Source organism: Hypomesus transpacificus, unplaced genomic scaffold (assembly GCF_021917145.1).
Source record: "Hypomesus transpacificus isolate Combined female unplaced genomic scaffold, fHypTra1 scaffold_326, whole genome shotgun sequence".
NCBI lineage: Eukaryota > Metazoa > Chordata > Actinopteri > Osmeriformes > Osmeridae > Hypomesus > Hypomesus transpacificus.
This window is the reverse complement of record NW_025813853.1, coordinates 49,826-76,899: the sequence shown is the minus strand read 5'-3', so window position 1 is coordinate 76,899 and position 27,074 is coordinate 49,826. Positions and strand designations below refer to the sequence as shown.

Sequence of the window (27,074 nt, the reverse complement as noted above, 5' to 3'; positions counted from 1 at the left end):
ATTAAATATTCTCTGGCTGTGGCGAGTAATTGAATTGTGTGTGTGCTAGTGCGTTCATGTTTGTGTGTGTGTATGTGAGTGAATAAAACCCAAAGAATGCTGGAAAAAGCTAAGCTAATTACAGCCAGGTCTGCTGCCTCTAATGAGCCAACCACGGCTCTCGTTGAATATTCCCTCCCACTGCCTTGGTGGAGCCGGTATCTCTCTCTGCACCAACGTTCTTGAAATGGTGACACTGGCCTGTCTTGGAAGGAGGAAGCTCATTAAACCACCACCTGTCAATCAACAATCTTATTTAATATGAACATTATTATGAGATGAACATTGAATTGCTATTAATCTGTCTTAAACGACTTTTAAAAAAAAACAGTTGAGGAGAATATAGAAAGAAAAGAAAACTCACAAGGCAATAAAAAAATAGGCCCATTTATTTCCATTTCCAAAAGCATTAAGTTCTAAATCATATCTGTACGCCACTGGCTGATGTCATCAAAGCCTAACATTACTAATACAAGGACAAAAAAAAGAATCACTGACCATCGACACAGCGAGATAATGGTCTGTACAAAACTATACAAAGTCAATCCAGTAACATTTAGAAGTGATGACTTTGGATTCAAGTACATGCCCAAGTATCTGGTTTGATCATGTCTTAATCGTGATGTAAGGAAACATGGGAATGACACTCCTGTTGAGGATTGACAGGGTGTGGACACGCAACATCCCCATCTTTAAAGGACACCCATTTCCAGAATTCACTCACTTGAGAAGGAGTAGAATCTCAAAAGGAAATTGGTGGACATTTTCGACACAAAGACAATGAGAAACACGAGTTGAAGCCATGAAGGAGCCCTGTATGTGTGTGTGTATGTGTGTAGAGAGAAACTGGCGGACATTACAGTGTAGCCGAAGAGTTGATGGGGTTAGGAAAAGCTCAATTGCAAAAGCTTGTCATCACAATAGTTTGCATGGAGGGTGTGTGTGTGTGGGGTCTTCTATATCCCTGGGTCTGAGACCATCTTGCCACGAGCCATGTCTGAACAGTGCTTCAGTTTGTGGAGGGGCTCTCAGCGATGGTACATGTGTGAGGGGGGGGGGGGGGCTTACATGACAAACACACAATCCACACAGACATATATAGGGGAATTGGCCAATTGTAGGACGTAAAAAGGAGCTCTCAAAAGAGATTTGAGTTGAGCGAAAAATGTAAAAAGGCTAAATAGCTCCGATTTCAGACGGGTGTTCATGACAGGAGTCATAGAAATCTCGACGAGACAAGGACCGTTTCCTATTGTCTGTCTAATATAACGTACCACAGCTTAATCAAGCCAGCTGCCACAGAGACATTCAATGATTCCAACGGACAAAGAAGCACTTGCTAAACACCAATGAAAGAAACTGTCATTATGAAAAAAGCCCAGGAGTAGAGCTAGGAACTTAGACAAAAGAACCACATGCTCATATAAAATACATAGCCTTTTCTGACTGAGAAAAATGGAGATAAAAAAATTATGCCACACACACCCTCTCGGGGTAATAACATATCCAATGGTTCTGCGTGTCTAGGTGTTACGCGAGAAGAAACAGTTGAATCTTCTTGAATTGCGTAAACAGCCTAGGAAAGACTGCATTCTAACAGGGGTGTATCTCTACTCTACAAACTGGAGGCTGGGAGAGATGCAGTGAGGTTTGAGCAGGATGGGAGGAAGAGATCGTGACTCATGTCTTGTACAAGTTCTCCCTCTGGTGGCCGCACCTGGAACTGCATGTGGCTCTGGCCACGATAGGGGGAATTGGATGGAACAGAGGTGGTCCCCTCCTGCAGACTGAGTGAGGTGTGCCGGCCTGCTGTGGCTGGGCCACGGTGCAGTCAACGGGTGATGGAGCAGGGGGCCCTGGCTGCTGGCGCTGCGTCGGGACAGAGGACTGTGGAGGCCTACAGACCGAAGCGAGCCGGGGTTCTCTTGGGGGTCATGGGGGCCTCCTCCTTCCTCCCGGGGGTGACAATCTTCACAGCTCTAGAAGGGGGCCGAGACCGGGGGAGGGAGCGTTGGAGGGAGAGAGGGTGGGGAGGAGGGAGAGAGAGAGAGGGTAAAATTAGCCAGGACACAGAAGAAGGTGATGTGTCACTTTGCATGATTTACTACTTTTTGTATGCTAAATGCTAGTGATGCTGACACAAGTCAGTAGCAGGCAGTACGGCTGTATTGCTGGGTCCTAAAGCTCTGGTCTAGTTTGACACTGGAGTGACAGTGAGCTGCCATTCCACTCACAGAACAGGACAGCAGTAACACAGAGCAGTGGAAAGACTAGGGGACACACAGAGGCTAGAGACAGAGGGCTAGAGACAGAGGGCTAAAGACAGAGACAGAGGGCTAGAGACTGAGGCTAGAGACAGAGACTGAGGCTAGAGACAGAGACAGAGGGCTAGAGACAGAGGGCTAGAGACAGAGGGCTAGAGACAGAGGGCTAGAGACAGAGGGCTAGAGACAGAGGGCTAGAGACAGAGGGCTAGAGACAGAGGGCTAGAGACAGAGGGCTAGAGACAGAGGGCTAGAGACAGAGGGCTAGAGACAGAGGGCTAGAGACAGAGGGCTAGAGACAGAGGCTAGAGACAGGGGTGCGGGCCAGATAGAAACCAGTGGGGCTAGTGAGGGAGGCAAGTCAGATAGAGGCTGGTGAGGGAGAGGCCGTCGAGGCTGGTCATCCAGAGGCCGCTGAGGGAGAGGCTGAGGACGACTGGAGGAGAATGAAAAGGGCAGTTTGTGTCTCCGTGGGGACTGGAGGTACACACCGCCTGACAGCACAATCTATCATCTTTAATTACAGCAGTGCGACACCCCGACACTGGCTAGCATTCCCTCCTCTCTCTAACACACAAGCATCAGGCCATCAGGCCACAACCCCCTCCCTCCCTCACCCCCCTCCCTCACCCCCCTCCCTCCCTCACCCCCCTCCCTCCCTCCCATCACAATCCAGTTCTCCCACCCAGCCCTGTCCTCTGAGCTTCTCTGCAGAGCTGGACGTGAGCTCGATGTTTATGGTTGGGAGATGTGTTGATGACCGCAGTCTTTCAGATTACAGTCCAACCCTAACTAGTGTGTCATCCGTTACAGGATCCCCAACAGGGGGCAGAAGCCTGGAGTTTCTCAGGTGCGTCCGTGCTTACACACACACACACACACACACACACACGTGCCGAGCGTCAATCTAGTCTGGACACACGCTGCTCTCAGTCAACGATCTCCCTCCCTCCCTCCCTCAACAGTGGACATCACAACAAAGCAGCAGTCAGGACTGGAGCAGTGCTACTCCAGAGGACAGGAGCTGGGACTGGAGAGGGGCGCACGTGTGTGCAAGTGCTGGAAGCAGATGCGAAGGCTCTAACGAGAGGGAGCGTTGCATGCTGGTCCTCGGCTGCGCGTGGAGTGGAGGCTTGTTCAGAGACTAGGGACACAGCTGGGAGCCCATGAGAGCAGCCCATGTTCATTTTCACCCTTCTGACTCCCTCCATTTCCCTCCCTGTTTCGCTCCCTCCACGCCTCTCTCTCCCCCTCAGTCTAATTCTTAATCCTACGCTTCAATGTGATTATTTTGAAGATGTCTGCCGCACACGACCAAGACTCCGATAGAGATAAACCTGCTGATTAATTAACAGTAAAATTGTGTTTTCTCTCTCTCTTACAACCTATTATTTCTCTTTTGTGAAGCCGTCAGATGAGTGTGAAATTAATTTTTCGCTCCAATTCAAAAATGAACGCTTCCCCCCCCCCCGCCCCCCCAGCTTCCCGTGGCTGTGGCTCCATTTAAATTGCTGCAGTAATGGGGGTCAGCCAGGAGTCAATATTATTTCTTTTTGTCTCGTCTGAGGGGACTAGAGGTGAGAAAAGCTCATCATGGAGAGTGAGAGAGGTGGAGGAGAGAGAGAGTGGGATAGTGAGGCGGCTAAATGAACCAGGCCCTCCGACGCCAGTGGGAGGACTCGGCGGGGCGAGCCGTACGACGACCGGAGGAGAGGGAGGGAGAAGAGGAGGAGGAGAGAAGAAGAGGATGACTGGAAGATTGGGAGGGAGCGAAGAGGACTTGATCGATAGGAGGAGGAGTGAAACGAGAGGATTGGCAGAGAGGAGAGGCCTGGAAGAGGAGATGAAGCCGGGAGGAGAGGGGGCGCCGTGTTACCTGACGCTGCCAACGTTGCTCCTCCTCTCGTGCTCGTCCTTGCGGGCCAGCAGCTGCTGCTGCGCCAGGGACATCTCCTCCTCCATGTTGGTGATCTCCTCCTTCGCCCGGCGCCGGTTCTCCTGCAGGAGCGGGGAAGAGAGACATGAAGAAGGGAAAAGACAGAGCCAGAGAGAGCCAGAGAGAGCCAGAGAGAGTCAAGGAGAGAGCCAGAGAGAGACCCAGAAAGAGTCAGAGAGCAAGCGAGAGAAAGAGAAGCATATGGCTGAGGTCTCACCTGTCTGCTCTTCCCAGCCTGTTTGACGCTGTAGAACATGGGTCCCAGCTCTGCCAGCCACTCCCCATCCACCGCTGTCACACACTGCATGTACTCCTGCAACACACACACACACACACACACAGGTTACGATCAAGGAACGCAGGGACAGTGGCACATGGGTGGCATCAGGACGACAAGGGGGCGGGATGTTACCTTGGTGGTCATGACCAGCTCATGGTAGGTGATGTAGTCGGGGGTGTAGCCCATGCCAAACAGAGAGCTGGTGGGGTGGAGGTGGCAAGGCATGCCCGTCCTCACGTTCACGTACTCCCCAATACCCTGACAACACACACACACACGTCACTAGCCTGTACTGGAAAACCCACGGTCCGAACACGATCAAATCTAGTGTGTGGGTGTGTGTGTATTTGTTTATACATGTATGTTTACTGTATGCATGCATGTTTGTGTGCGTGCGTCTGTGTGTTTGTTAGTGTTCTTGAGTGTGCGCGTGTTACCTTGAGCTTGGCAGCCTGGTGGAAGTAGGCAGCACAGATGCACTTCCTGATGACGTCCCAGTCTGAACCACAGGAGGCCAGACTCATCCTCTGCTGAACCATGATGTCCTTCAGCTGAGAACGCACCTCTCGCACCTGACAGAGAGAGAGAGGGGGGGAGACAGAGAGAGAGAGGGGGGGGGGGAGAGAGAGAGGGGGGAGAGAGAGAGAGAGAGAGGGGAAGAGAGAGATAGAGATAGAGAGAGAGAGAGAGAGAGAGAGAGAGAGAGAGAGAGAGAGGGGGGGAGGGGGAGACAGAGAGAGGGGGGAAGAGAGAGAGAAGGGGGGAGGGAGAGAGAGGGGGGGGGAAGAGAGAGAGAGGGGGGAAGAGAGAGAGAGGGGGAGAGTGAGCGAGAGAGGGGGGGAGAGAGAGAGAGGGGGGGGAGAGAGAGAGAGAGGGGGGAAGAGAGAGAGAGAGAGGGGGGGAGAGAGAGAGAGGGGGGGGGGGAGAGGGGAAGAGAGAGAGAGAGAGAGAGAGAGAGAGAGAGAGAGAGAGAGGGGGGAAGAGAGGGGGGGGGGGGCGGAGAGGTCTGTACATTAGTCATGAGACAGGGGAACAAGCTAATGATACAGGAGGAGAACAGCAGTCCACACAGAGAGACCGATTAAAAAACCCAGACAACCTTGCGCATGGCCTTGGTGTGGATGAAGTGCTCGTTGCACCAGATGCTGGAGTAGTTGTTGTTCTTCCACTGCAGGTACACGTTCAGGTAGGTCAGGTGGTCACTCTCGGGCACCGAGAACTTCTCCCTCACCTGGTCGCTCTCCTCCTCTCGACCCTGCAGAGAGGGGGGGGGGGAGCACAGCCGATGTCAGACGGGGGGAACATTCTCAATGAGCCTCGTGGTTATCCGAGGAGCAGCGGAATGTTCTGGGCCCCAGCGCGGAGGGCGGGGCCCTACCTTGGGTCTGTAGAAGATGGCGGGGACAGACAGCATGGAGACGATGATGAGGATGTCGGCGCTGCAGCCCATGTCGCAGGACACGATGAGCATCTTGGACAGGGCGGGGTCCAGCGGGAACTCCACCATCAGCCTTCCTGTCGGGGTCAAGGAGCCTGGAGGGGGGGGACGCATTTACAGGTTACACACTTCCTGTCTGGATAGGAGACCATGGTGGGGGGGGGGGGGGGGCTATACTGAAAACTTTCTCTATCATCACAACGAGGGATAACAGGGGCACCTGAAGATGGTCGTGGAAGATGCTAATCAAAAAAAACTTTCCCCAAATCAGCTTTCCGTTATCACCTGACGGAGAGTAAAGAGATTAAGAGGCGGAGAGCAGAGCGAGGCAGAAGCGGCGGTACGGCCAGGTAAGCCTTAATCAGAGCTAATCTGCTGTTAACACACCACACAGGCAATCGTTAAAAGTCCTCCTCAGCACCTAAATCCCACAATCCCCGGGGGGGATGCGGCCGGCGTTAAGACAGAGATGAGAGCCAGCCAGTCAAATCTACCAGGGGTGGGATAAGGCACTATGCAATTACTGCACAACCTCCACCACACGTGCTAGCTGCTCCGCTTCCCTGATTGCAGAGGTGCCACCTTCACCACTCCTTTCAGGAGAGCTGCTCTCTGAATGTCAAAGTGGCCTGGCTCATTCCGCTAGGAGGGGGCCCCCCGGGGAACCACGCAGACCCACCGGTGTTGTCCAGGGCCCCCAGGATCCAGAGCTGGTACATGGAGTTGAGCATGTTGTCCTCGGGCGGCGGGTCCATGAAGTGGAACATCAGCAGGTCCTGCACGCCCAGGGACTTGAGGAGCAGCACCACGTTGGCCAGGTTGGTCCGCTGGATCTCCGGGATGGTGGTGGTCAACATCTCGTTCTTGAAGGCGCTCTGAGTGTACAGCCTGGGGGGAAAGAGAGAGAGAGAGAGAGAGAGAGAGAGAGAGACAGAGAGAGACAGACAGAGAGAGAGGGAGGGGGGAGTCAGCTTCTGATCAGATAATCTCCCCTTCACGCTGGAGGCAGGCAGGCAGGCAGGCAGAGAGACAGGGGGGGTGTGTCTGTGCCGCCAGGTGAAAAGCAGGCTGTCACACCGGGATGTGGTTGTGGATGTACCGGCAGAACAATGGGAGCTGGGACTGAGAGAGGGCCGTCACCGTGCGGGGCTCAGTCACCGCTGTGTTCACGGCTCTCGCTCTGCATGGAGCCGTTTACCCAGCCCCCTAAGCAGCCTTTCACTGGCCACACTATTTCAAAGCAGCTTCCATTGCTGCAGTGGAGTGATAGGTCTGAGCTAACAAAGCCCTCTTCAACCACGTCACTGACTAGCTAATCCCTAAAGTGTACACTTTATTACGAAATGATCTCTGAGTGTGCGTATGCTACTCGGTTTAAGCTCAGGCCGCCTCCGTGTGTGTGTGTGTGTGTGGGGGGGGGGGGTTTGAGTCACAATCAGGACAGGCTAAGTGGTGTATTCACCATATACATAGTCACACCTCCAAGGCACGCACACAAGCGCGCACACACACACACACACACACACACACACAGGGCCTAAGCCGTGCTCATACTAAAGCTCCACTCTCAAATTGATTCTTCACAGATTTGTGTGTGTGCGGGCGTGCATGTGAGACAGAGCGAGAGAGAGCGAGAGAGAGAGGGGGCTAAATCGTGCAAAAACAGGGTATTTCATAAACCCTGCTCATTTACTTGGCTAAACAATCCCAAGTGTGTATGTGTGTGTGTGTGTGTCCCCCTCTACTCTCTACTTTGGGGGGTGTTGGCAGGTAGAGGCAGGAGGAGGTCATTTGAAGCTTCAGAGAGGGACTGTATCACATTCCCCATGCTGTAAACAGAGTTACAGCATGAAATCCTGTGATTAGGATTCAGACCCCCCCCCACTCTGTCGCGCTCCCTCCCTCCAACTCTCTCTCTCTCTCCCCATCCCTCCATATGTGTCTCCTGCCTTCCATCCAACTCTCTCTCTCTCCCACCCACCATCCCTCTCTCTCTCCCTCTAGGTCTCCCTCCCTCTCCCTCCCACCTGCTGCCTCTGATCTGTGAGGCGGGCCTGCCTTCTGATCCCCCAGAGGTCTAGACAGCCCATGGAGGGAGAGCTCTGGAGTGACCAACCACAGGATGAAACACTGACGGTGACATTACACACACACGACAAACACGATCGAACACAGCCAACGACGTGCCGGAATGCTAATGCTGTTCCCTGGCTCAGTCTCTGTGTTTGTTTCAGTAGAGAGTGAGAGACAGAGAGAGAGAGAGAGACAGAGAGAGACAGAGAGAGACAGAGCCTCGCAACACCAGTGGCAGCGAGAAGAGCGGAGGAAGTGTGTAATCCGGGTGTTTATTTCAGAAGCTGAGGCCGAGCCAGGGATGAGAGGAGGGAGGTGTGCCGAGGAGCTCCACCCCTCCACACGCTGCCTAAAGAACACATGGAGAGAAGAACAGAGGCCCTCTCCTCCTGAAGTAAGGAGGGACCACTGACCCTCCATGAGTGCGTGTGTGTGTGTGTGTGGAAGCCAGGTTACCTGTAACACTGCCCAGGCCCTGTGCGCCCGGCTCGGCCCGCCCGCTGGTTGGCGTTGGCCTGGCTGATGGGGTACACCTGCAGGGCGTCCATGCCTATGCGGGGGTTGAACACCTGGACACGGACAACAGGACAGGAGTGAGAAGCACCACAGGAGCACGGTCTGGTCCCGTCTCGCGGTGTGCTGAGAGATGGGGTCGGAGAGGGAGGACCAGACGGGGCTGAGCTGAGGGAGGGGGAAAAGGCACCTTGAGTTTGCAGTATCCGGCGTCCACCACGAACATGATGCCGTCCACCGTCAGGGAGGTCTCGGCGATGTTGGTGGCTACGATGCACTTCCTCACGCCGTCCGGGGCCTGGGAGGAGAGAGCAGACACTCTCAGGTGAAGCTCTCTCTCTCTCCACGCAAGCCTGACCCCAAGCAGTCTGGACGCATGCGCATGTTATGACTAGTACGTAGCTATTGGTTATGTCTGGAGCTATTGGCGGCTGAGAGACAGCGTGACGAGAGAACAGAGGAGAGCAGACGGGCGGATGCCATTAGAGGGGGACGGGAGAGGAGGGAGGGAGGGGGCGGTACCTTCTGGAAGATCTTGGCCTGGAGGTCGGAGGGCAGCTGGGAGTAGATGGGGAGCACGGCCAGGGCAGGGGCGCTCTCCAGGTCCTCTAGACGCTCCACGATCTGGTCCGACGTCACCTGGGGGAGGGGGGACGACGACACAGTTCACCTGAGTTTGCCTTACGCATTCTGAAACACCAAAGACATACAGAGGCCTGGCAGAGGAAAAAGACTAATCTCCCCCTATATATATATTTTATAGTACATTCAATTTAATAATATTAATACTATCATAACTTCAACGTTATGATCATGTATGCTTGGCATTGGTTCCCACCTCCCCTCCATGCTTCCCATGTCACCCTACAACTACCTCCTGCCCCCCTGCCCCCCCCCCCGCCCCAGGTGAGAATATCTGGGCCCTCCCCGGATGCTGCACCCCCCGAGCAGCCGACCTCGATGTCCTCCTGGCCGGGCATGAAGATGAGGATGTCCCCCGACATGCCGCTCAGGTGGATCTGCAGGGCCTGCTTCACGGCCGCCTCCACGTAGTCCTCCTGGGGCGTCTTGCTGAACAGGATGTCCACGGGGAACGTCCGGCCCGGGATGTTGAAGATGGGCACGTTGCCGAAGAACGAGGCAAATTTGTCCGAGTCCATGGTGGCCGAGGTGACGATGAGCTTCAGGTCGGAGCGTCTGGACACCACCTGGGGGGGGGGGGGGGGGGGGGCAGGGGGGAGGGACCACAGACTAGGGGTTAGACTGTCTATCAGCCTCTTAGATGGAATCTATCAAATAACAACGGTTCATTGATCTATCTATATATCCATCTGTTTCAAGACACTCTGTTTCAAGACAGCAGAAAAGAGGTTATAGTTATATCGCCTCTTACATATCAAAAAATTATCTTATTAAGCTCAGCATAGATGTAAATTTGTTCTGTGTACTTATATGTTATGCCAGGTGCTTGCGTTGTCTTGTCTTAAGAATTTCAGTGCCCAGTCTAACCTTGTGTTATTCTGTGTACCTGACAAATAAAAGACTTGAACTTGAAAAAATATATCTGTATATCAATGTCAAGACACAGAGATATCCGAGAACAGACAAGAGGTAAGAATGTCTGTCATCAACGCCCTCTCTCTTTCTCAGATAACCCCAGCTCAGCGTCGCCTGTGAGGCGGTGGGGTCGGAGGGCATCCTGACCTCTCGGAGCAGGCCGAACAGCACGTCCGTGTTGAGGGAGCGCTCGTGGGCCTCGTCCATGATGACGGCGCTGTAGTGGTCCAGGTCCGACTCCCTCAGGGACTCTCTGAGCAGGATGCCGTCCGTCATGTACTTGATCACCGTCTTCTCGGACGTGCAGTCCTCGAAGCGGATGGCGTAGCCCACCTGCGGGGGGGAGAGAGGGGTTCAGTTTTACCATGAGAAGGAAATGCGTGTTGTGAAATGAGGGACTTTCAAAAGGAAGGAATATGTTGTTTTGTACGATCGAGGCTCGTCATTTTACTTCGATATGGACCGACCAAAAAATGGCAACCGACCAATGACTGACTAACCTTTAAACGGAAAAAATAAATATGGTCAAATAAAGCAGTTATGCACATCCTAGGTTTGACCACTAGATGTCAGTGTTGTATAACATTAGAGTGACCATGGGTCTATTCCTTGAGACAAAGCTCCAAGTTATTGACCTCTGTACAAACTGCACATTGACATTCCTAAAAAGTGAGTCAGTATGAATTGTAATCAACTTCTGTCCGAAGTTAACCCCTACCGCCCTCAAGACACGCCCTTCCGTCTCTTATCAATCTCTGATCACCTGACTTGACCATAGTTCACTCTCGTCCGATATCGTGTTACACTGGGTCAACAGGAGTAACCCATTCTCAAACAGTCAACCTGTTTGAACTCAAATCAAATGGACCAAACAGCCCTGAAAGGATGCAGTCCTCCAGCATTCCTCCTTCCCCCCTCCTACTCTGTGTCCAGGCCCCAGGCCCTCCCCTCCCCCCCCCCCCCTCTCCTCTGTGTCCAGGCCCCAGGCCCTCCCCTCCCCCCCCCTCCTCTGTGTCCAGGCCCCAGGGCCCTCACCTCCTCCCCCCCTCTCCTCTGTGTCCAGGCCCCAGGCCCTCACCTCCTCCCCCCCCTCTCCTCTGTGTCGAGGCCCCAGGCCCTCACCTCCTCCCCCCCTCTACTGTGTCCAGGCCCCTGGCCCTCACCTCCTCCCCCCCCTCTCCTCTGTGTCCAGGCCCCAGGCCCTCACCTCCTCCCCCCCTTCTCCTCTGTGTCCAGGCCCCAGGCCCCTCACCTCCTCCCCCCCCCCCCTCCTCCTCTGTGTCCAGGCCCCAGGCCCTCACCTCCTCCCCCCCCTCTCCTCTGTGTCCATGCCCCAGGCCCTCACCTCCTCCCCCCCCCTCTCCTCTGTGTCCAGGCCCCAGGCCCTCACCTCCTCCCCCCCTTCTCCTCTGTGTCCAGGCCCCAGGCCCTCCCCTCCCCCCCCTCTCCTCTGTGTCCAGGCCCCAGGCCCTCCCCTCCCCCCCCTCCTCTGTGTCCAGGCCCCAGGGCCCTCACCTCCTCCCCCCCTCTCCTCTGTGTCCAGGCCCCAGGCCCTCACCTCCTCCCCCCCCTCTCCTCTGTGTCGAGGCCCCAGGCCCTCACCTCCTCCCCCCCTTCTCCTCTGTGTCCAGGCCCCAGGCCCCTCACCTCCTCCCCCCCCCCCCCCCCCCCTCCTCCTCTGTATCCAGGCCCCAGACCCTCACCTCCTCCCCCCCCTCTCCTCTGTATCCAGGCCCCAGGGCGCTCACCTCCTCCCCCAGGTTGCTGTTCAGCTCCTCGCTGACCCTCTTGGCCACGCTCATGGCCGCCACCCTGCGGGGCTGGGTGCAGCCCACCATGCCGTAGCTGGTGTAGCCGTCCTCGTGGAGGTACTGGGTCAGCTGGGTGGTTTTCCCACTGCCCGTCTCCCCCACCACGATCACGATGCTGTTGTCCCTGGAGAGACACGAAGAGAGAGAGGGGAATAGGTTAGAATCGTGAGAAGGCTTGTCCGGAAAAAAACTGACTTGGGAACCACGCGTTGATATGCTAAAAACACGTCTATAGGGGTCGTTGTCGGTGGGGAAAGGCAAAATGCCGTCAGGTCATTGAATTCCCCACGGATCCAGGCTGTGCTTGCTGGGGCCGGTACCTGATGATGTTGAGCAGCTGCTGTCTCACAGCGAAGATGGGCAGGTACTGTCTCTGCTCCAGCAGGGTCTTCTTCTTGGCAAACTCACTGCTGGCCTCGCTCTTCTCTCTCATGTGGTCTGCGAACTTCTGCTCCGCTCTGGAAGGAAAGCCCGGGAAAGAAACCATTCAGGGCAAAGAAAACTGTAACGGTGACAAATGTTGGGGGAGGGTTATATTCTGTATATATATATATATTCTCTAGATGCTATATTCTAAAGATAAACATTGCACCTCAGACACAATTGTGTCCGTCAGGTGTGTGAAACATCAGGGGCGTCATTACCGGTAGTCCACCTTGCCGTCCTCTCCCACAGGCTTGCCCCCTGAGCTGTCTGCCTCCTCGGTCTTCTTGATGCCCATGATGTCCCCCAGCTTGGTGCCGGCCAGCTCCCACTGCTTGTGCTGGGCCTGGAGGACCACGGGGGGATGGCGTCAGCACCCAAACAAGACCCGCTATGGCACAGCAAACCACACTGGTCCAAGAAGGACAGGGACCAACGGGAGCCTACCTTCTTGCGCTCCTTCTGCTCGCGGTGCTTGCGGACCAGCTGGCTGCCCTTGCGGGAGATGATGGCCATGTCGGAGGTGGCGTCCTTCACGGGGATGACGGGCTCGGGCTACAGAGCGCGCGCGCACACACACACACAGACACACACACACACAGAGAAAGACGAGTTAAACACCATCCTCATTCCATGAGTCTGCAAGTTCTCGTCCGTTTTTGAAACGTTTTTTTCCTCCAGCGGGTGATGGCATCTCAAAGTCCCGTGCTGGTCTGAGGTTTCACCTGCTTGGTGAAGACAATGCGTCCATCCAGGAAGGGGGGAACCAGGTTATGAACCAGCAGGTGGACCTTGGCGGCGTTGTCCTCTTCAAAGTCCTCGTCCACCTCCAGCCTCTGGACCACCCCGCTGGTCAGCATGCGGTTAGTCTCCCAGCGCTCGTTATCCTGGAAGGACACACACACACGCCGTTACCGACGCGGCCGACAACACGACCTCTGACCCGGGACGCGTGGTGGCGTGCTCCCGCCATACCTCGTTGATCTGTCGCCTCTGAGCCGAGATGCGCTTCTGGGTCTGCTTCTGCAGGATCTGCTCCCGCTTCTTCACGTACTCCTCGGAGGTGGAAGTGAGGGGGTTGTGGAACTCGTCGTAGCCCTCGTCCATCATGTACCAGTCCCGGTCCGCTTGCTGAGGAGAGACATACGTGTTTAGGGGCACCTCGCTCTGGGGTTCCGAGGGGCAGGGTGTGCGGGTCGTCCTCGGGTGAGATGTGGTGTGGCGCTGCTCTGGAGCAACCCTCACCTTCTGGTCGTCCTCCCACTGCTGTTTCTCATCCTCGTTGTCAAAGTCGATGCCGTCCTCCCCCTCGCCTTCCTTCTTACCTGGGAGAATGGCGACGTCATAAAGCATGTGATTAACCAGTCTGAAAGCGTTATGGTTCGTTCTGACAAGGCTCGTGTGGGAAAGGAGATGGGCTTTAGATGAGTTTTATATTAGGTTACCTTTCCCACGGGACAAACGAGGGGTGGAGCCCAAGTGCCTTCTATCGTTGGCCCACTCATTGTACTTGTAGGACGGTGTTGGGAGCGGTGTGTCGTCAGGGTAACGACCTCTAACTGACCTGGAAAGGGAGCTAAGAAACAAATGATTCATTAGCAGATAGGAAGATTAAGTTGACAGCATTTGTGTTCGACTGTTTTGAAAAGATTACAGGTTCAAGATTAAGCCTAATCCTACGGTCAGAGAAAAGCTCTATGAAGATCTTCATTGGAAACGTTTTTAGACTCTCTTACTTTAGGACTAGGCTAAATCCATGTCTGGGAACCTGGGACTATAAGATTCTGAACTAAGGGTTAAGTCTTCAGATCTTTAAAAAAGTAATAATAATACATTTTTAAAAAGTGTCAAAAGCCTTGGCATGCTCCAAGACAGACTGCTGCAGTTCTTAACCTCTCTCTCCTTTCGCTGTCGCGTCCGGAGCGGTGGCTGCGTTCGGAGCGCTCCGACTCGCGGTGGGAGGGGGCAGGGGACGGGGACTCCCAGTGGGAACGCCGGGTGCTCGCGTAGCCACTGTCATCTTCTTCCCAGCTGGAGCGAGAGGGCGTGGAGCCGTCTGGAGAACAAAGGCCAGGTACCAAGACCAAGGAGAGACGGAGACAGCAAAAAAATGGTTAGAAAACAACGTGTAGGATCTGAGAAGACCACTTTCTGCTGGTTGTGGGCTTGAGGGTCTGAACCTGTGGGGTCAGTGGGCTCAATGCTGGTAGACAGCGTAGGTGGCGGGAGAGTGGTACCGACCTTTAGGGCGCTGCTGTGGCGTCGGGGGCTCGTCTCTCTTGCCCCGGCTAAGACGCTCGCTTCTGTCGCTGCGGTCTCCGCGCTCCGACCTGCTGCTGCCTCGGCTGTGGCTACGCTCCCGTTCGTCTGCCACACATTAACATGTAGTCATTTAGCAGACGCTCTTATCCAGAGCCACTTACAGGAAGTACAGGGACATTCCCCCCAAGGCAAGTAGGGTGAAGTGCCTTGCCCAAGGACACAACGTCATTTGGTGTGGCCGGGAATCACACTGGCGACCTTCAGATTACTAGCCCGATTCCCTAACCGCTCGGCCACCTGACTCCACACACACACACACACACACACCTTTACGGACCCCCGCCGCGCCGTCTTGCCGGGCAACCATGCTCCACAACGCCCACTTTACTCTACCTCTCTCGCTCCTCCGGTCGCGGTCTCGGCTCTTCTCTCTGTCCTTTTCCTTCTCCCTGTTCTTGTCTTCTTTGGATGAGGCGTACACGCCATGCTCCCGCCGGTCCTTCTCTCTCTGCTGGTGTTTGCGGCGGAATTCTTCGCTGACTCCCCCGGGGTTGGATGGCGTCTCTGAGCCGGTGGTACGGTACTTCCTTCTCGTCACGAAATGAAATACAAAGGCCTGAGTGTCTAAGCACTGCGTAAATACTCCTCCATACTTCAAGACTGAGGTCGTAGCAGAACAATAAGACGACCCTGCATACGGAACTGCGTAAAATCACTGACGTGTATAGACGACTTACCTCTCTTTTTTTTCACTCCGGTCCTCCTCCTCTTTGTCCTCTTTGTCCTCCTCGTCAGAACCCGAATCACTTCTCCCCTCCTCCCAGTCTTTATATGATGACACCTTGGATTTTTTGTTCCATCTGTCCTCACCGTCGGCCTCTGTCTGCTCCTTTTCTTCCCGCTCCTTTCTCTTCTGAGCTGCCAGGAGATCGAGGCCCAGCAGGGAGGTCCGTGGGGTGGGCGCACGAAAAACGTGGGGCTCTTCTGCTGCACTCTTCTGCTTCACGATCAACCCACCCACCTGTGCGGTGGAGTCACTGCCTTCCAGCCTGTGTAGTGACGCATCTTCCTCCTCCATCTTCTAGATCCTAGAAACGGTTAAAGAAGTCGATTTATTTATCAAGTCAAAATCTATTATCACTTTGTTTTGATCCTCAATGGGTGGGCTTGTGGACCTGTACGTAACTTGTTAATTGAGCACAATTGAAAACTCGTCTTCAGTTGATGGAATTAAACTTGCATAACGCGTTAGCTAACAAGCTAGCTTTCATTCATCCACACACAGCTATGAAAAATCAAGGATTGCACCTTTAAACAATGTGCTAGTGTTAGATTATAAATGTATCTAAAAGTATGAATCAAGCTACACGGAAAATATGATCTTAAATCTATAAAAGAAAACATTGTCGGCTTACCTTTCTGTTGCCTAGACTGTGCAGAAGGCTTGCTAACGTTAGGGCCTGACGCCCCCTCACTGCAGTTATTTTTCTAAACCAGGCTTTATATGAACAATCTAAATAACAGCTAAAATCCCTGTTAGTTTAAAACGTCACAAAATTATATCACCTACTAGAAAGAATTTAAACTATTACGAATTGGTTTCTTTTGTAGATATCGCGTTTTTGTTTACAGCTATAGAGGCGGCCATTGCAATCCCACAATGGCATAGGAAATTCAATAAAACTTTATTGCAAATGTTTCTTCGTAACAGTGTGGCTACATAACACGGACTGCCCTGTGTCCGCTCTGACTGCTTTCTTGCCAAAACTAGAAATATACGAAAGCCATTGTGACATTAGTTCTATTTGAAAAGGAGTCACAGTCATTTAAAAATATCAATTTTATTGACACCAATTCAAAGTTGATTTCAGATACGATCTCAAAAATATAAACGACAAACTGCTTCCTGGAAACGTTTATATTTTAATAGTTATCCACAATGTATTATGTATGACAGTGCAAATAAATCATGAATATAGAAAATATTGTTTGCATACAATAAAAAGCACAACACAGAGCCTATATATTAAAATAGCAGCATGTTTGGTGAAAATGTTTTAGCCTTAAACAGACGGTTATCTGGTTACAAAATTGCTTTTCAGTTGTACAACGAAGTTATTTCAATATAATTGGACTCTAATCAGTCATATTTGTCATCTTAATTAACACCATTTGTTGTAATCAGTGAACCGTGATAGATGCCCCAAGTTGAAACATGTTAAGAATTTCTTGGCAGGAAATTTGAACGACTGAAATATCGTCTGATAGTGTCAAATACTATGGTAAATTCACACAGTTCGACAACAAATCCCACAAGTAAATCATTCATCAACATCTGTCATACATGCCAGTGTTTGTCACTGTTAAACTGAATACCTTGTTACCAACACAAAGTACAACACAAAGTAACAACCTGCACAAATAATCAAACTTGCTTTTTCATTATAATGGAACAATGCTATGTGAAACAAGCGTAATCTTAGCAAGAACTTTAAAGTAATACATTTGTTAATAAAGATTGAATTTGTTAATAATGATTAAAAGCTTTCAGATTCTGGCATAACAATTTATTCAGGTGTTTACTTCAGCTAGTTAAGATATCTTTTTTCATTGGAAAATGATGTGCATAGGAGACCAACATGCTTTAATCTGTGTAAAATAAAACATTACTCATCCAGTTTTAAATTACATCCATACAACATACTTTAAACTTACACATGTTAAAAGTAACTACAGAAAGAGGGGAGGAAGAGTACGTTTCTTTTAAAATAATAAATGACAATACTTTCTTGTCAACACATGAAAAGGCAGTGCATTGTCTAAGTGCCTTTGTAGAGTATATGGCTAAGAATCTAACAATTAAAATAACGGAAGGAATAACGATATGGGTTATCGACAAACGTAATTCTCACTGAAGGCAGAACTGGAGAGCAGAAGATTCAACATTTCTGACAAAATGCAGAGCAGAATACTTCATATTCAATTAATATAGATGACTTGCCAAGGTCCTCGCATATTGTACTACCTTGTCTATGACAATCATGTTCAGTACTTGTCTTCAGGTTGTCACCGAGTATGGAGATAAGTGTGCACAAACAAGTGGAATTCAGAAGATCTTGGCCACAATAGTTGCATATGACTATGGAAGTAAACAAACACCACACAAGAATCATGACCCAAGGCTTGGTGAATAAAAAGCTCACACATACATTTCAGATTCAAAAACAAGACACAAAAAGCTTAAAAGATTGTGGATGTATATAGGTCGTCCCCATTGCTCCAACTGGTAAGATTGACCTCTCTGAGGTGTGCGTGTTCAATGTTAGGAGGATTTGGTCAAACATGTGGAGGCCCCCAAACAGATGATGAGAAAACAATGGCAGTGCTCATGAGGACTTGTGTTCCAGCAAGTAGTAACGATACATGATGCCGACAACAGCAGCAGCCATGGCAGGTATGAGCCATGCAGTCCAAGAGCTGTAGAGAGAAGTGGCACAATTAGATATTAAGTGAACTGTTAAATAGCAAAGGTCTATGTGAACCACAATTCCATGAATGGGTTTATTACAGATGACTAACCTGGACTCTCCTGAAGATGAAATGTATTCTTCCTATGGAAAATAAGATCAACATTGATGAAAACAGTTGTTTGTAGAGCTATGTAGTTGCATTTGTACATCACACTGAAGAAAATGATTGTTAATAGTAATCCAATCGTAATACAATACAATTCCTAGAATGTAAACTACTGAGTAGCTTAAGATGAAGATAATCATCAAGGGGCACTTTACCTTTGGGCACTGCTTCATACGATCATCCTAAGGGTTAGAGTATAAGAAAGAACAAACAAACATTTCATTATGTTCCTGGCCCAGAACTATCAATACACACTCAATTAAATGGTCAGTTAGAAAACCAAGATATGGTATTTTTAACTGACCATATACTACAGAGATCTTAACAAACTATGCCCAATGTATGGATATGACCAGTTCATGTAAAGAGGAAGAGATACAAATGTTACTTTCCATCACATTTAGGCTTACATATATTCAATTATCCAAATTAGTGTTAAGAAAAATGATCAAATAAAGTAATAGGTAAATATGCCACATAAACCAGATAATATGCACAGAACGAACACTGGTAGCACAAATATGGAAAATATCCAAATGATAATCATCATTTGAATATAGTTCCCTATGGGCTTCCATACACAAAGGTGAAAAACAATGCCATTTGAAAGTCCAGTCCAGGTAGGCTACCATATGAAGTTCACCAAGGTAGTATTGCAGAAGCATCTCCCTGGCATCTGTCGAGTGACCAACGTCCTCAAAGCTCTCCGTAGCGTCTGCACCCGCTTGCTCCAGCAAAACTTCTTCTCCTCCTGGATGCTGAAATCACACATGAAACTGCATGAACTATTCTGTAAATATGATCACATTCCACTAATGTCGTATCACTTCTGAGACCAGATATGTAACCAGTTCCACGTTGTGCAACGTTTGGCTTCGTGACCTCCGTTAACCGACTGACTAGCTACTGTTGCTAGCTTACATACTTGCCTAGGAAAACTTTATTCAAACCTAAATGATCAAATAGGTACTTAACTACCACTGGGTTACTTGTATACAGTTACCAGGTAGCCTAAACATTAAAATTAGAACACAACCTGTAGCTAGCGCGGACTGTTCAAAAATCCCATTCACATAGCTAGCTAGCTCCATTGGCTAGATTTGAAATAAGATGTACTCTACATCTAATTCCTGGAACTGAACATCAATTGCAGGACACGCAATGAAGACATCCAAGCTGTGTTCCACTTCCAGCAAGTAGACTGGCCCTTTAGCTTGCGAGCTATGCTAGCAATCTTACCTCCTCTAGAAAACTTGTGATGTCGTACACCTTTTCATGGATGATAAGCCATGTGTTCTTGGACGTATTATGAGATCTTATGTCTTCGAGGGTGTAGTATTTCACACTGTCGTCTGAGGATGCCTTTTCGTCATTAGAAGAAATATTTTCTGCTGGGTTGATAGTGTTATCGTTGATTTCCTCGTCCATTCTGAAATGTTTAGGCTAGAGATAATCCCTCCTTCACAAGCAAGCAAACGATGTTCTCAGAGCGTCCTTATGTTGTCAACGCCAACGTTTAAAAGTCTCTTGGGCTTATGAGAAATAACTAATTTAAATTTCTGAGGGAAGCTATCTTAGCACTTTCCAAGGGTAGCAATGCTAAACAGTTAAAGGCTAACTTAAGCTACTCACTTGTAACCACAGTTACATTCCCTTCAACCGGCATACAGTTTCATCAATCAGCAGACAGGCTGCGTTGACCAATTACATTAGTCTAGGGAAATCTACCAATGAACGCAAGTTGACTTTTACAAGTAGCCAATAAAATACACAGTTTTATAACCTTATTAGTCACATGATGATCACGAGACGTTATGTAGTTCTGGATGGTTCTGTTGCGCGCTTGCTGCGCATGGATGCCAGAGGCGACGATTTAAGTCAAGACTGCATCCATTGATAAAAAGTGGATGCTTGTGCACGACATAGATATGCTGTGTGAGCGTGAGGGGCTCACACGTATGGAGGAATATAGGGGCCAAAAATAAATAAATAAATACTTGGATAAATAAATAATTATATAACACAAAGCTTAAATAAATGACAAAAAATATATAAATGTTACATGTATTTGTGTGTATATATATATATGTTTACGTTTTCATGTGTTTACATTTATTAATTTATACTTACATTTATTCATTTATACTTACATGTATTTATTTATACTTACATTTATTTATTTATACTTACATTTATGTATTTATACTTACATTTATCCACGGTGAAACTTCCTGCAGCAAAATAAATCTGTCGTCCCCCCGTCACCAAGTCAGGGGGCGGGTCAAAGCCTCTGATTGGTGAATGAACAGTATTACACACCAGGCAGGCTCAACCAGTCGATCAAGCTCTCTTCAAGCTAGAGGGATCCTCTATCGCCTCACTCTACAGCTGCTAGGGGTGTGCGACACTGCACGATGTGGTATAGATCCGATAACAATGAGTAAATACAGGGCCAGTATTGCCAATACCGATACTTTGGGCTTAGAAAAGCAGTGGAGGGGCAAAGTGAGTTTGAGCGAAGTTAGACGGTGTTTGCACAACCACTATGATGTAAAGGGAGTTGTGTACTCAGTTTGGAATGAAACTTAAGTATCGATCTTATCACGCTATCAATCAGGCTATTGATACCAACGTTGGTATCGATAGTTGCCGGGTTTCCCAACCCGGCCACTGTCGGTCTTAAGATCGATATGCCCACCCCTATGCTGTATCATCTCGCTGAGGATCGTGAACACATTTTCATTGATATCTGTGTCAGTTAGGGCCAATATCATTCCTATAATTTCAGCGAAGCTCTCAATATGATGTAAAAAAAAAAGTGAACTGGCAGGTGCCTCCATCTCTTCAGCTTCCGCAAACATTTCGACCACTGTAGCATTCAATATTTCATTCATTGAATCCGCACAAGGTGCTGCCACCTTGGAATAGTCAAAAGCAGTCGATTCAAGTTGAACCACCAATCAGAGGCTTTGACCCGCCCCCTGACTGTGACGGGGGGACGAGAGATTTATTTTGCTGCAGGAAGTTTCACCGTGGATAAATGTAAGTATAAATAAATAAATGTAAGTATAAATGAATAAATGTAAGTATAAATTAATAAATGTAAACACATGAAAACGTAAACATATATATATACACACACACACAAATACATGTAACATTTATATATTTTGTGTCATTTATTTAAGCTTTGTGTTATATAATTATTTATTTATCCAAGTATTTATTTATTTAGTTTTGGCCCCTATAATCCTCCATACACACGAACAGTGTGATGACTGTGACAGTTTTGCGGATGCTGACGTGGGTGTTTGGATGTATTTGTACCATCAAACTTGAAATTACTAATAAGGCGAACTTGGACTTGTTTCTTACTGTAGCAGTCGAGGTGGGCAAATGTGTGTTGCAAGTTGATAGCGACGGGGGACAGGGCGTTCTTATGGAGTTCCAATGTTCATATAATTTAAGGGAGCTTGCGATGGATCAGGATAGTTCGATTTTTAGCTACGTTTAACACGCAATTTATACTTTTGCTTAAGTAGCCTATTACTTGCTACATGCTTCGATAGCCAAACAAATGTCCTGGTGCGCGTAACTCTGTCAGTTTATTGCATTTTGTACTTCTGTCGATCAATTTCTTATTTCTTGTCAGTTACTGCATCCATTCAGCAACGAAAGTTTAGTATCCCCCCTTTACGGTTTGAGTTAGTGTAATGTCGTTTCCCATTTGGGGGAGGTAAGCAAGCCATCTTATTTGGGGGGAGTTGAATAGTATTTCGGGGGAGTGTTTTCATTTGGGGGATGCACTCATATCAGTGGGTGTGTTTTGCACTTAAGGGCTACCGTACTATCTCCCTGGTCTTTCTGTGTAGAATTGGCATGTTCTCCCCATGCTCACACGGGTTTTAGTGCTCCATTCATCATAATGATTTAGGCTTTTTTGTTGTTCAGTGTTACACTTACTACAGACAGTATGTACATACGTGTGTTGTAAAATATTTGAGAATATAATTTTTATACTCAGAAATACACGATAACAAATATATTTATTTTTCCCACAAAAACAATGTACACAGTGTACATCCCAACCAACACAAAGTTGCACATACAACACAACATACAAAACAGAATAATTTACTGTTTACGTTATTATTATTTTATATTAGGTGGTCAGATGGCTGAGCAGTTAGGGAATTGGGCTATCAATCAGAAGGTTGCTGGTTCAGTTCCCAGCCGTGCCAAATGATGTGTCCCTGGGCAAGGCACTTCACCCTACTTGCCTCGGGGGAATTTCCCTGTACTTACTGTAAGTCGCTCTGGATAAGAGCGTCTGCTAAATGACTCAAATGTAAATGTATTTGCCGTAATGTTATGGCGTTATTTTCTAGGACCATGTTCATGATTTCAGTTTCCTGTTCAGAAGACGTTCCCGACCACCTGTGTTGGTAATCTTTCATTTCTGCCAAACAAATAGTAAAATACTGTAAATACTGTGCAGGAATATAAAGTAGGGATACATATCCCAAATACTTGAAACATACTTTATTTTTACAGTCCAACAGAACAGTCCACAGGCAATACTGTGCTACTCTACTCATTGAGTACTGTATTGATATGCAGTAGGCCTACTGTAATTTTCTACTGAGAATAGATTTCTTACCTATTCTCCCGTCCTCCTCCTCTTACTTTCACTCTGTTGGCTCTGCCTCTGCCTGTTTCCAATGTTGGCATCCAATGCTCCAAAACAGAAGAGGTCACCTGCTGTTGCCCTTTCATGCTAAAGCTCTGATTGCTAATTGTAAAACTGTGTGCCAGGTGTTTGCACTTGCGATGAGTCCGTGTGCATATTTGAATGGCAGTGTGTTCTTTGTGAAAATAAAAGATTTTCTTCATGAAAATTGTGCCAAACGCATAGAATTGTGTGTAGTGTTTTGAAAAAAGTGTGTTTTTGAACTGCAATTTGAGTTTAAAACAGGAATTGTGCTTGTAGTTCAGCAGAATTGGTTCAGGAGGTTGGTGCATAAGTTACACGTTGTGGTCATTGTATCTTAAGTACCAGTATTTGTATGTAAACAATTGAGAAAAACTGTAATATGGCTGGCCACTGCTCCTGGCTGCCGTTGGTGGAAGGACAACAAGATAGGATAAAGACGAGAACTCATTTCTCCAATGGACACTCCAGCATGTGTGTGTGTGTGTTGCCACTCTGCGTGTGTCTGCATGTGTGTCGCATTGTAAGACTAATACATGTTTCTTCTACTATTTAGAAAAGGTAAGAGGCACAGACTTGGTGAGACACAGCCTCTATAGCCTATTATCCAGAACACAAACATCACTTCTAAAGCAGCTTTGTGAACTATTCTTGCAGCAAAAGCTGAATGCAACAGTTTTGATCGTCAATCCCTTCTTCATTTTGTAAGATCCTAGTATACTGTTTTAGGTCAAACTTAGTGCAATCCTAAAGTAGATTGCAGTCCCCTCATATGTTTTGTATGTCCAATGAATGGCCACATTCTATCAGTATCCATTAGGGCTGTCGCTGTCAGTCCCAGGGGCTCTGTTGTGTGAACAAGTGGAGCATTCAGAGGTGCTCAACAATGTATGAAGCTCCTGTGTTCTTGTCCATAAAACATGGAAAACACAATGTTCTCCCTATTCAGTTCCAGACACAGTACAAACACACAATACCCAGTTACAGAGTTGTATATGCAGCAGCATGTTAGTCATGTTCCTCATGTATGGCAACACACCCCTCCTGCAGGGCCAGCCAGAGGAGGACAGCAGTAGGAGGAGGACAGCAGCTAGAGGAGGACAGCAGCTAGAGGAGAACTGCAGCTAGAGGAGGACAGCAGCAAGAGGAGGACAGCAGCTAGAGGAGGACAGCAGCTAGAGGAGGACTGCAGCTAGAGGAGGACAGCAGCAAGAGGAGGACAGCAGCTAGAGGAGGACAGCAGCTAGAGGAGGACAGCAGCTACAGGAGGACAGCAGCAAGAGGAGGACAGCAGCCAGAGGAGGACAGCAGCAAGAGGAGGACAGCAGCTAGAGGAGGACAGCAGCAAGAGGAGGACAGCAGTAGGAGGAGGACAGCAGCTAGAGGAGGACAGAAGCTAGAGGAGGACTGCAGCTAGAGGAGGACAGCAGCAAGAGGAGGACAGCAGCTAGAGGAGGACAGCAGCTAGAGGAGGACAGCAGCTAGAGGAGGACAGCAGCCAGAGGAGGACAGCAGCTAGAGGAGGACAGCAGTAGGAGGAGGACAGCAGCCAGAGGAGGACAGCAGCTAGAGAGCCTCTCTGTTGGATAAAGGGGGAGGAGACAACACACACTGATGACACACACACTTAAAACACACGTCGTCCTGCAGGTATGTGATCACCATTCCACCTCCCTCTGCTGACATCAGACCAGGTCTTCTGCTCCGTGCCTTTCCACCAGAGCCACCTGCTCCCCCAACTCACCCAACCCCACCACACCCCACCTCACCTGCCCCAACCCCACCTCACTCAACCTCACCTGCTCACCCAACCCTACCTCACCCCACCTCACCCAACCCCACCTCACCCAATCCTACCTCACCCAACCCAACCCCACCTCACCCCACCTCACCCTACCCCACATTACTCCAACCTCACCTCACCCAACCTCACCCAGCACCTCCCCCCCAGTGCCTTTGTTGCACAGTTAATTTCAATTCAATTCTTCTTAGCATCATCTCTGGTCCTGTATGTGTGTTAGAACTGTGTCTGAGTTAGATGAAGGGGGTCTGGGACAAATGCGTACCACGATCAACAAATACGTATCACAATATCATAGAAGGTATTACTGGTCACCCACTCATAATTTGTGTTTATCTAAAGCAGCCATTTTATGGCACAATACAAACACAGTAAAAAATACTTGAGTCCAGCATATGCCCGCCTTCCTGCAGGCACTTCCCTGCTGAGAGGAGTGGGTAGTGATTGAAATAAAAGCTTTGCCGCCCACATCCTCAACAAGAGCTCTCAGAGGAATGGGCGGCCATGCCCGGCAAACCACAGAGGTCGCAGGACAGCAACCACTGATTCACTAATCATAATCAGGTGTGGCACATATCCTAAACCAGCATTGCCCCTGCACAGTGTGCTTGTTAATTAATTAGAACACAATTAAAAGAGAGAGGGATAAGATTTGTACATTTCAGCTGTTAGCTAACAGGTGATTAGCCATAATAGTTTCTTTGTTATCTTCTGTACATGGCAGGAATATTTGAATAGCTGAAATAAAAATACTTTACAGTTGTGTAACAGGCATAACATTGCACGTCTTAGCTTGTAGTAAGACTGTCCATCGCAGTCAGTAAAATCAACAAGCCATCGGACACTGGTGTAACTAATAAGAACAAACACTAGATGGCATTACAACATCAAGCTGAGAAACACCCATTTCTGCTAGTGTTCATCGTTTCACATGGAAGTGTGGTAAAGAAATGAACTCATTTATCAACTGCCTTAATTCATAATTCACAACAATTCTCAGGTAAGGTGTAGTGATTAAACAATGCTTCATTGGTACTAAGGGAAACAAAGTGGGCCAATAAACCACCCCCACATATCATCACCAGAAGAAGAAACCTTGATGAACTCATATACCCACATCATTTGTATCATTGATTTATTCACACATTATTCAGATTTCCTCTGATACATTCAGAACAGCGTGTGTCCTGTGGAGCATCAGCCCAGCAAGGTTAGAGAGAACACGGTGTGTTGCTGTCACACTTGGTGTGAGAGACATTAGGCTTCAAACAACAAACAACAATAACCAAACAAGATGGCAGTGATGATGAAATGTTAATATTTCTTGCAGGTCATGACAAAATAACAGGTATATCACATGTTTGATATACCTTTTTTTTTATATAAACACAAAATATTTAACAAAAAAGAAGCCCACACATCCCATCTTTTCTGGGGAGCACCCAAAGCATCTCTGCTGATTGGTGAATTGAAATGTGTTCTAGGCAGTGATGCTGGCAATAGAATCCACAGTCACATACAGAACCACTGTCACAATCTCCAATATTATTTGTCTGTTGTCAGCATTGTAAATCAATGCAGTGAGGGATAGGTTATCTATTCTCATTCTGACTCTTGTTTGGAGTTTGCAGTGTGGTATTACAAACAATGATGATCAATATTTAAGAGCTCTCAGAGGATGATGAGGCAGAGTACCGGTAATTTGAATGTGAAGGCATTTTAGGTTTGCATGTCAATACATTAGCTGGCTGGGACAAGGACTAGGTAGGCATATGAGACTGGTCTAATATTGCATACTCGTGCCTCTGAGTGAAATGAATTCAGGCCTATTGCGTTGACCTCTGTACCGATGAAATGCTTTGAGCGCATAATGTTACCCTACTTGAAGTCTGAAACACACAGCGTAATGGATGCTGTACAGTTTGCTTATAAAGTGAGGAGGGGCGTAGAAGATGCAACAGTTACCCTGCTAAATAAAGTCTATAATTACCTGAAAACACCATCATCCTATGTGAGGATCTTTTTCGCAGATTTCTCCTCTGCTTTCAATACTGTCAGGACTAACCTTCTGGCAGATAAACTAAGCAGCCTGGGTGTTAACCACACTCTGATCAGGTAGATTTATAACTTCCTCACTGATAGGTAACAGTTTGTAAACAGACATGGTCATTCTTCCTCTATAAATAATACGAACACTGGGGTACCACAAGGTTGCATCCTTTCGCCTTTGCTTTTCACATTGTAAACCAATGATTGTCTCAGCCATAGTAGCAACTGTTCTCTCATTAAATATGCAGATGATGTAGCGATTGTTGGTCTCTTAAATAATA

General features: G+C 48.6%; 2 protein-coding genes across 2 annotated transcripts; both read right to left on the bottom strand.

Moving 5' to 3' along the window:
* Positions 1–278: 278 nt before the first annotated feature.
* dhx38 (DEAH (Asp-Glu-Ala-His) box polypeptide 38) lies at positions 279–16,339 on the bottom strand. Its single transcript, XM_047016198.1, has 26 exons — positions 16,012–16,339; positions 15,334–15,684; positions 14,990–15,183; positions 14,576–14,701; positions 14,228–14,390; positions 13,780–13,910; positions 13,580–13,659; positions 13,310–13,465; positions 13,060–13,221; positions 12,782–12,889; positions 12,556–12,680; positions 12,232–12,369; positions 11,849–12,035; positions 10,248–10,433; positions 9,500–9,751; positions 9,066–9,182; positions 8,734–8,841; positions 8,487–8,599; positions 6,637–6,845; positions 5,898–6,052; positions 5,619–5,774; positions 4,957–5,091; positions 4,652–4,777; positions 4,457–4,552; positions 4,180–4,301; positions 279–2,018 (listed from the first exon to the last, which is right to left on the bottom strand). The coding sequence occupies exons 2-26, from the start codon at positions 15,672–15,674 to the stop codon at positions 1,937–1,939; spliced, it is 3,768 nt and encodes a 1,255-aa protein (XP_046872154.1). The 5' UTR covers positions 15,675–15,684; positions 16,012–16,339; the 3' UTR covers positions 279–1,936.
* A 160-nt stretch (positions 16,340–16,499) lies between these two features.
* LOC124464227 (cytochrome b5) lies at positions 16,500–19,934 on the bottom strand. Its single transcript, XM_047016200.1, has 5 exons — positions 19,472–19,934; positions 18,862–18,990; positions 18,388–18,414; positions 18,176–18,207; positions 16,500–18,073 (listed from the first exon to the last, which is right to left on the bottom strand). The coding sequence occupies exons 1-5, from the start codon at positions 19,658–19,660 to the stop codon at positions 17,983–17,985; spliced, it is 468 nt and encodes a 155-aa protein (XP_046872156.1). The 5' UTR covers positions 19,661–19,934; the 3' UTR covers positions 16,500–17,982.
* Positions 19,935–27,074: the final 7,140 nt, after the last annotated feature.

Excerpts from the sequence above, each read along its gene's own strand:
- LOC124464227 (XM_047016200.1), bottom strand. The coding sequence starts at position 19,660 with ATGGACGAGGAAATCAACGATAACACTATCAACCCAGCAGAAAATATT. Across the intron at positions 18,991-19,471 it reads TCACAAGTTTTCTAGAGGAG|CATCCAGGAGGAGAAGAAGT; the intron begins GTAAGATTGCTA and ends GTGTGATTTCAG. Across the intron at positions 18,415-18,861 it reads ACCTTGGTGAACTTCATATG|GATGATCGTATGAAGCAGTG; the intron begins GTAGCCTACCTG and ends TCTAACCCTTAG.
- dhx38 (XM_047016198.1), bottom strand. The coding sequence starts at position 15,674 with ATGGAGGAGGAAGATGCGTCACTACACAGGCTGGAAGGCAGTGACTCC. Across the intron at positions 12,370-12,555 it reads GACGGCAAGGTGGACTACCG|AGCGGAGCAGAAGTTCGCAG; the intron begins GTAATGACGCCC and ends CTTTCCTTCCAG. Across the intron at positions 8,842-9,065 it reads AGGCCAAGATCTTCCAGAAG|GCCCCGGACGGCGTGAGGAA; the intron begins GTACCGCCCCCT and ends CTCTCCTCCCAG.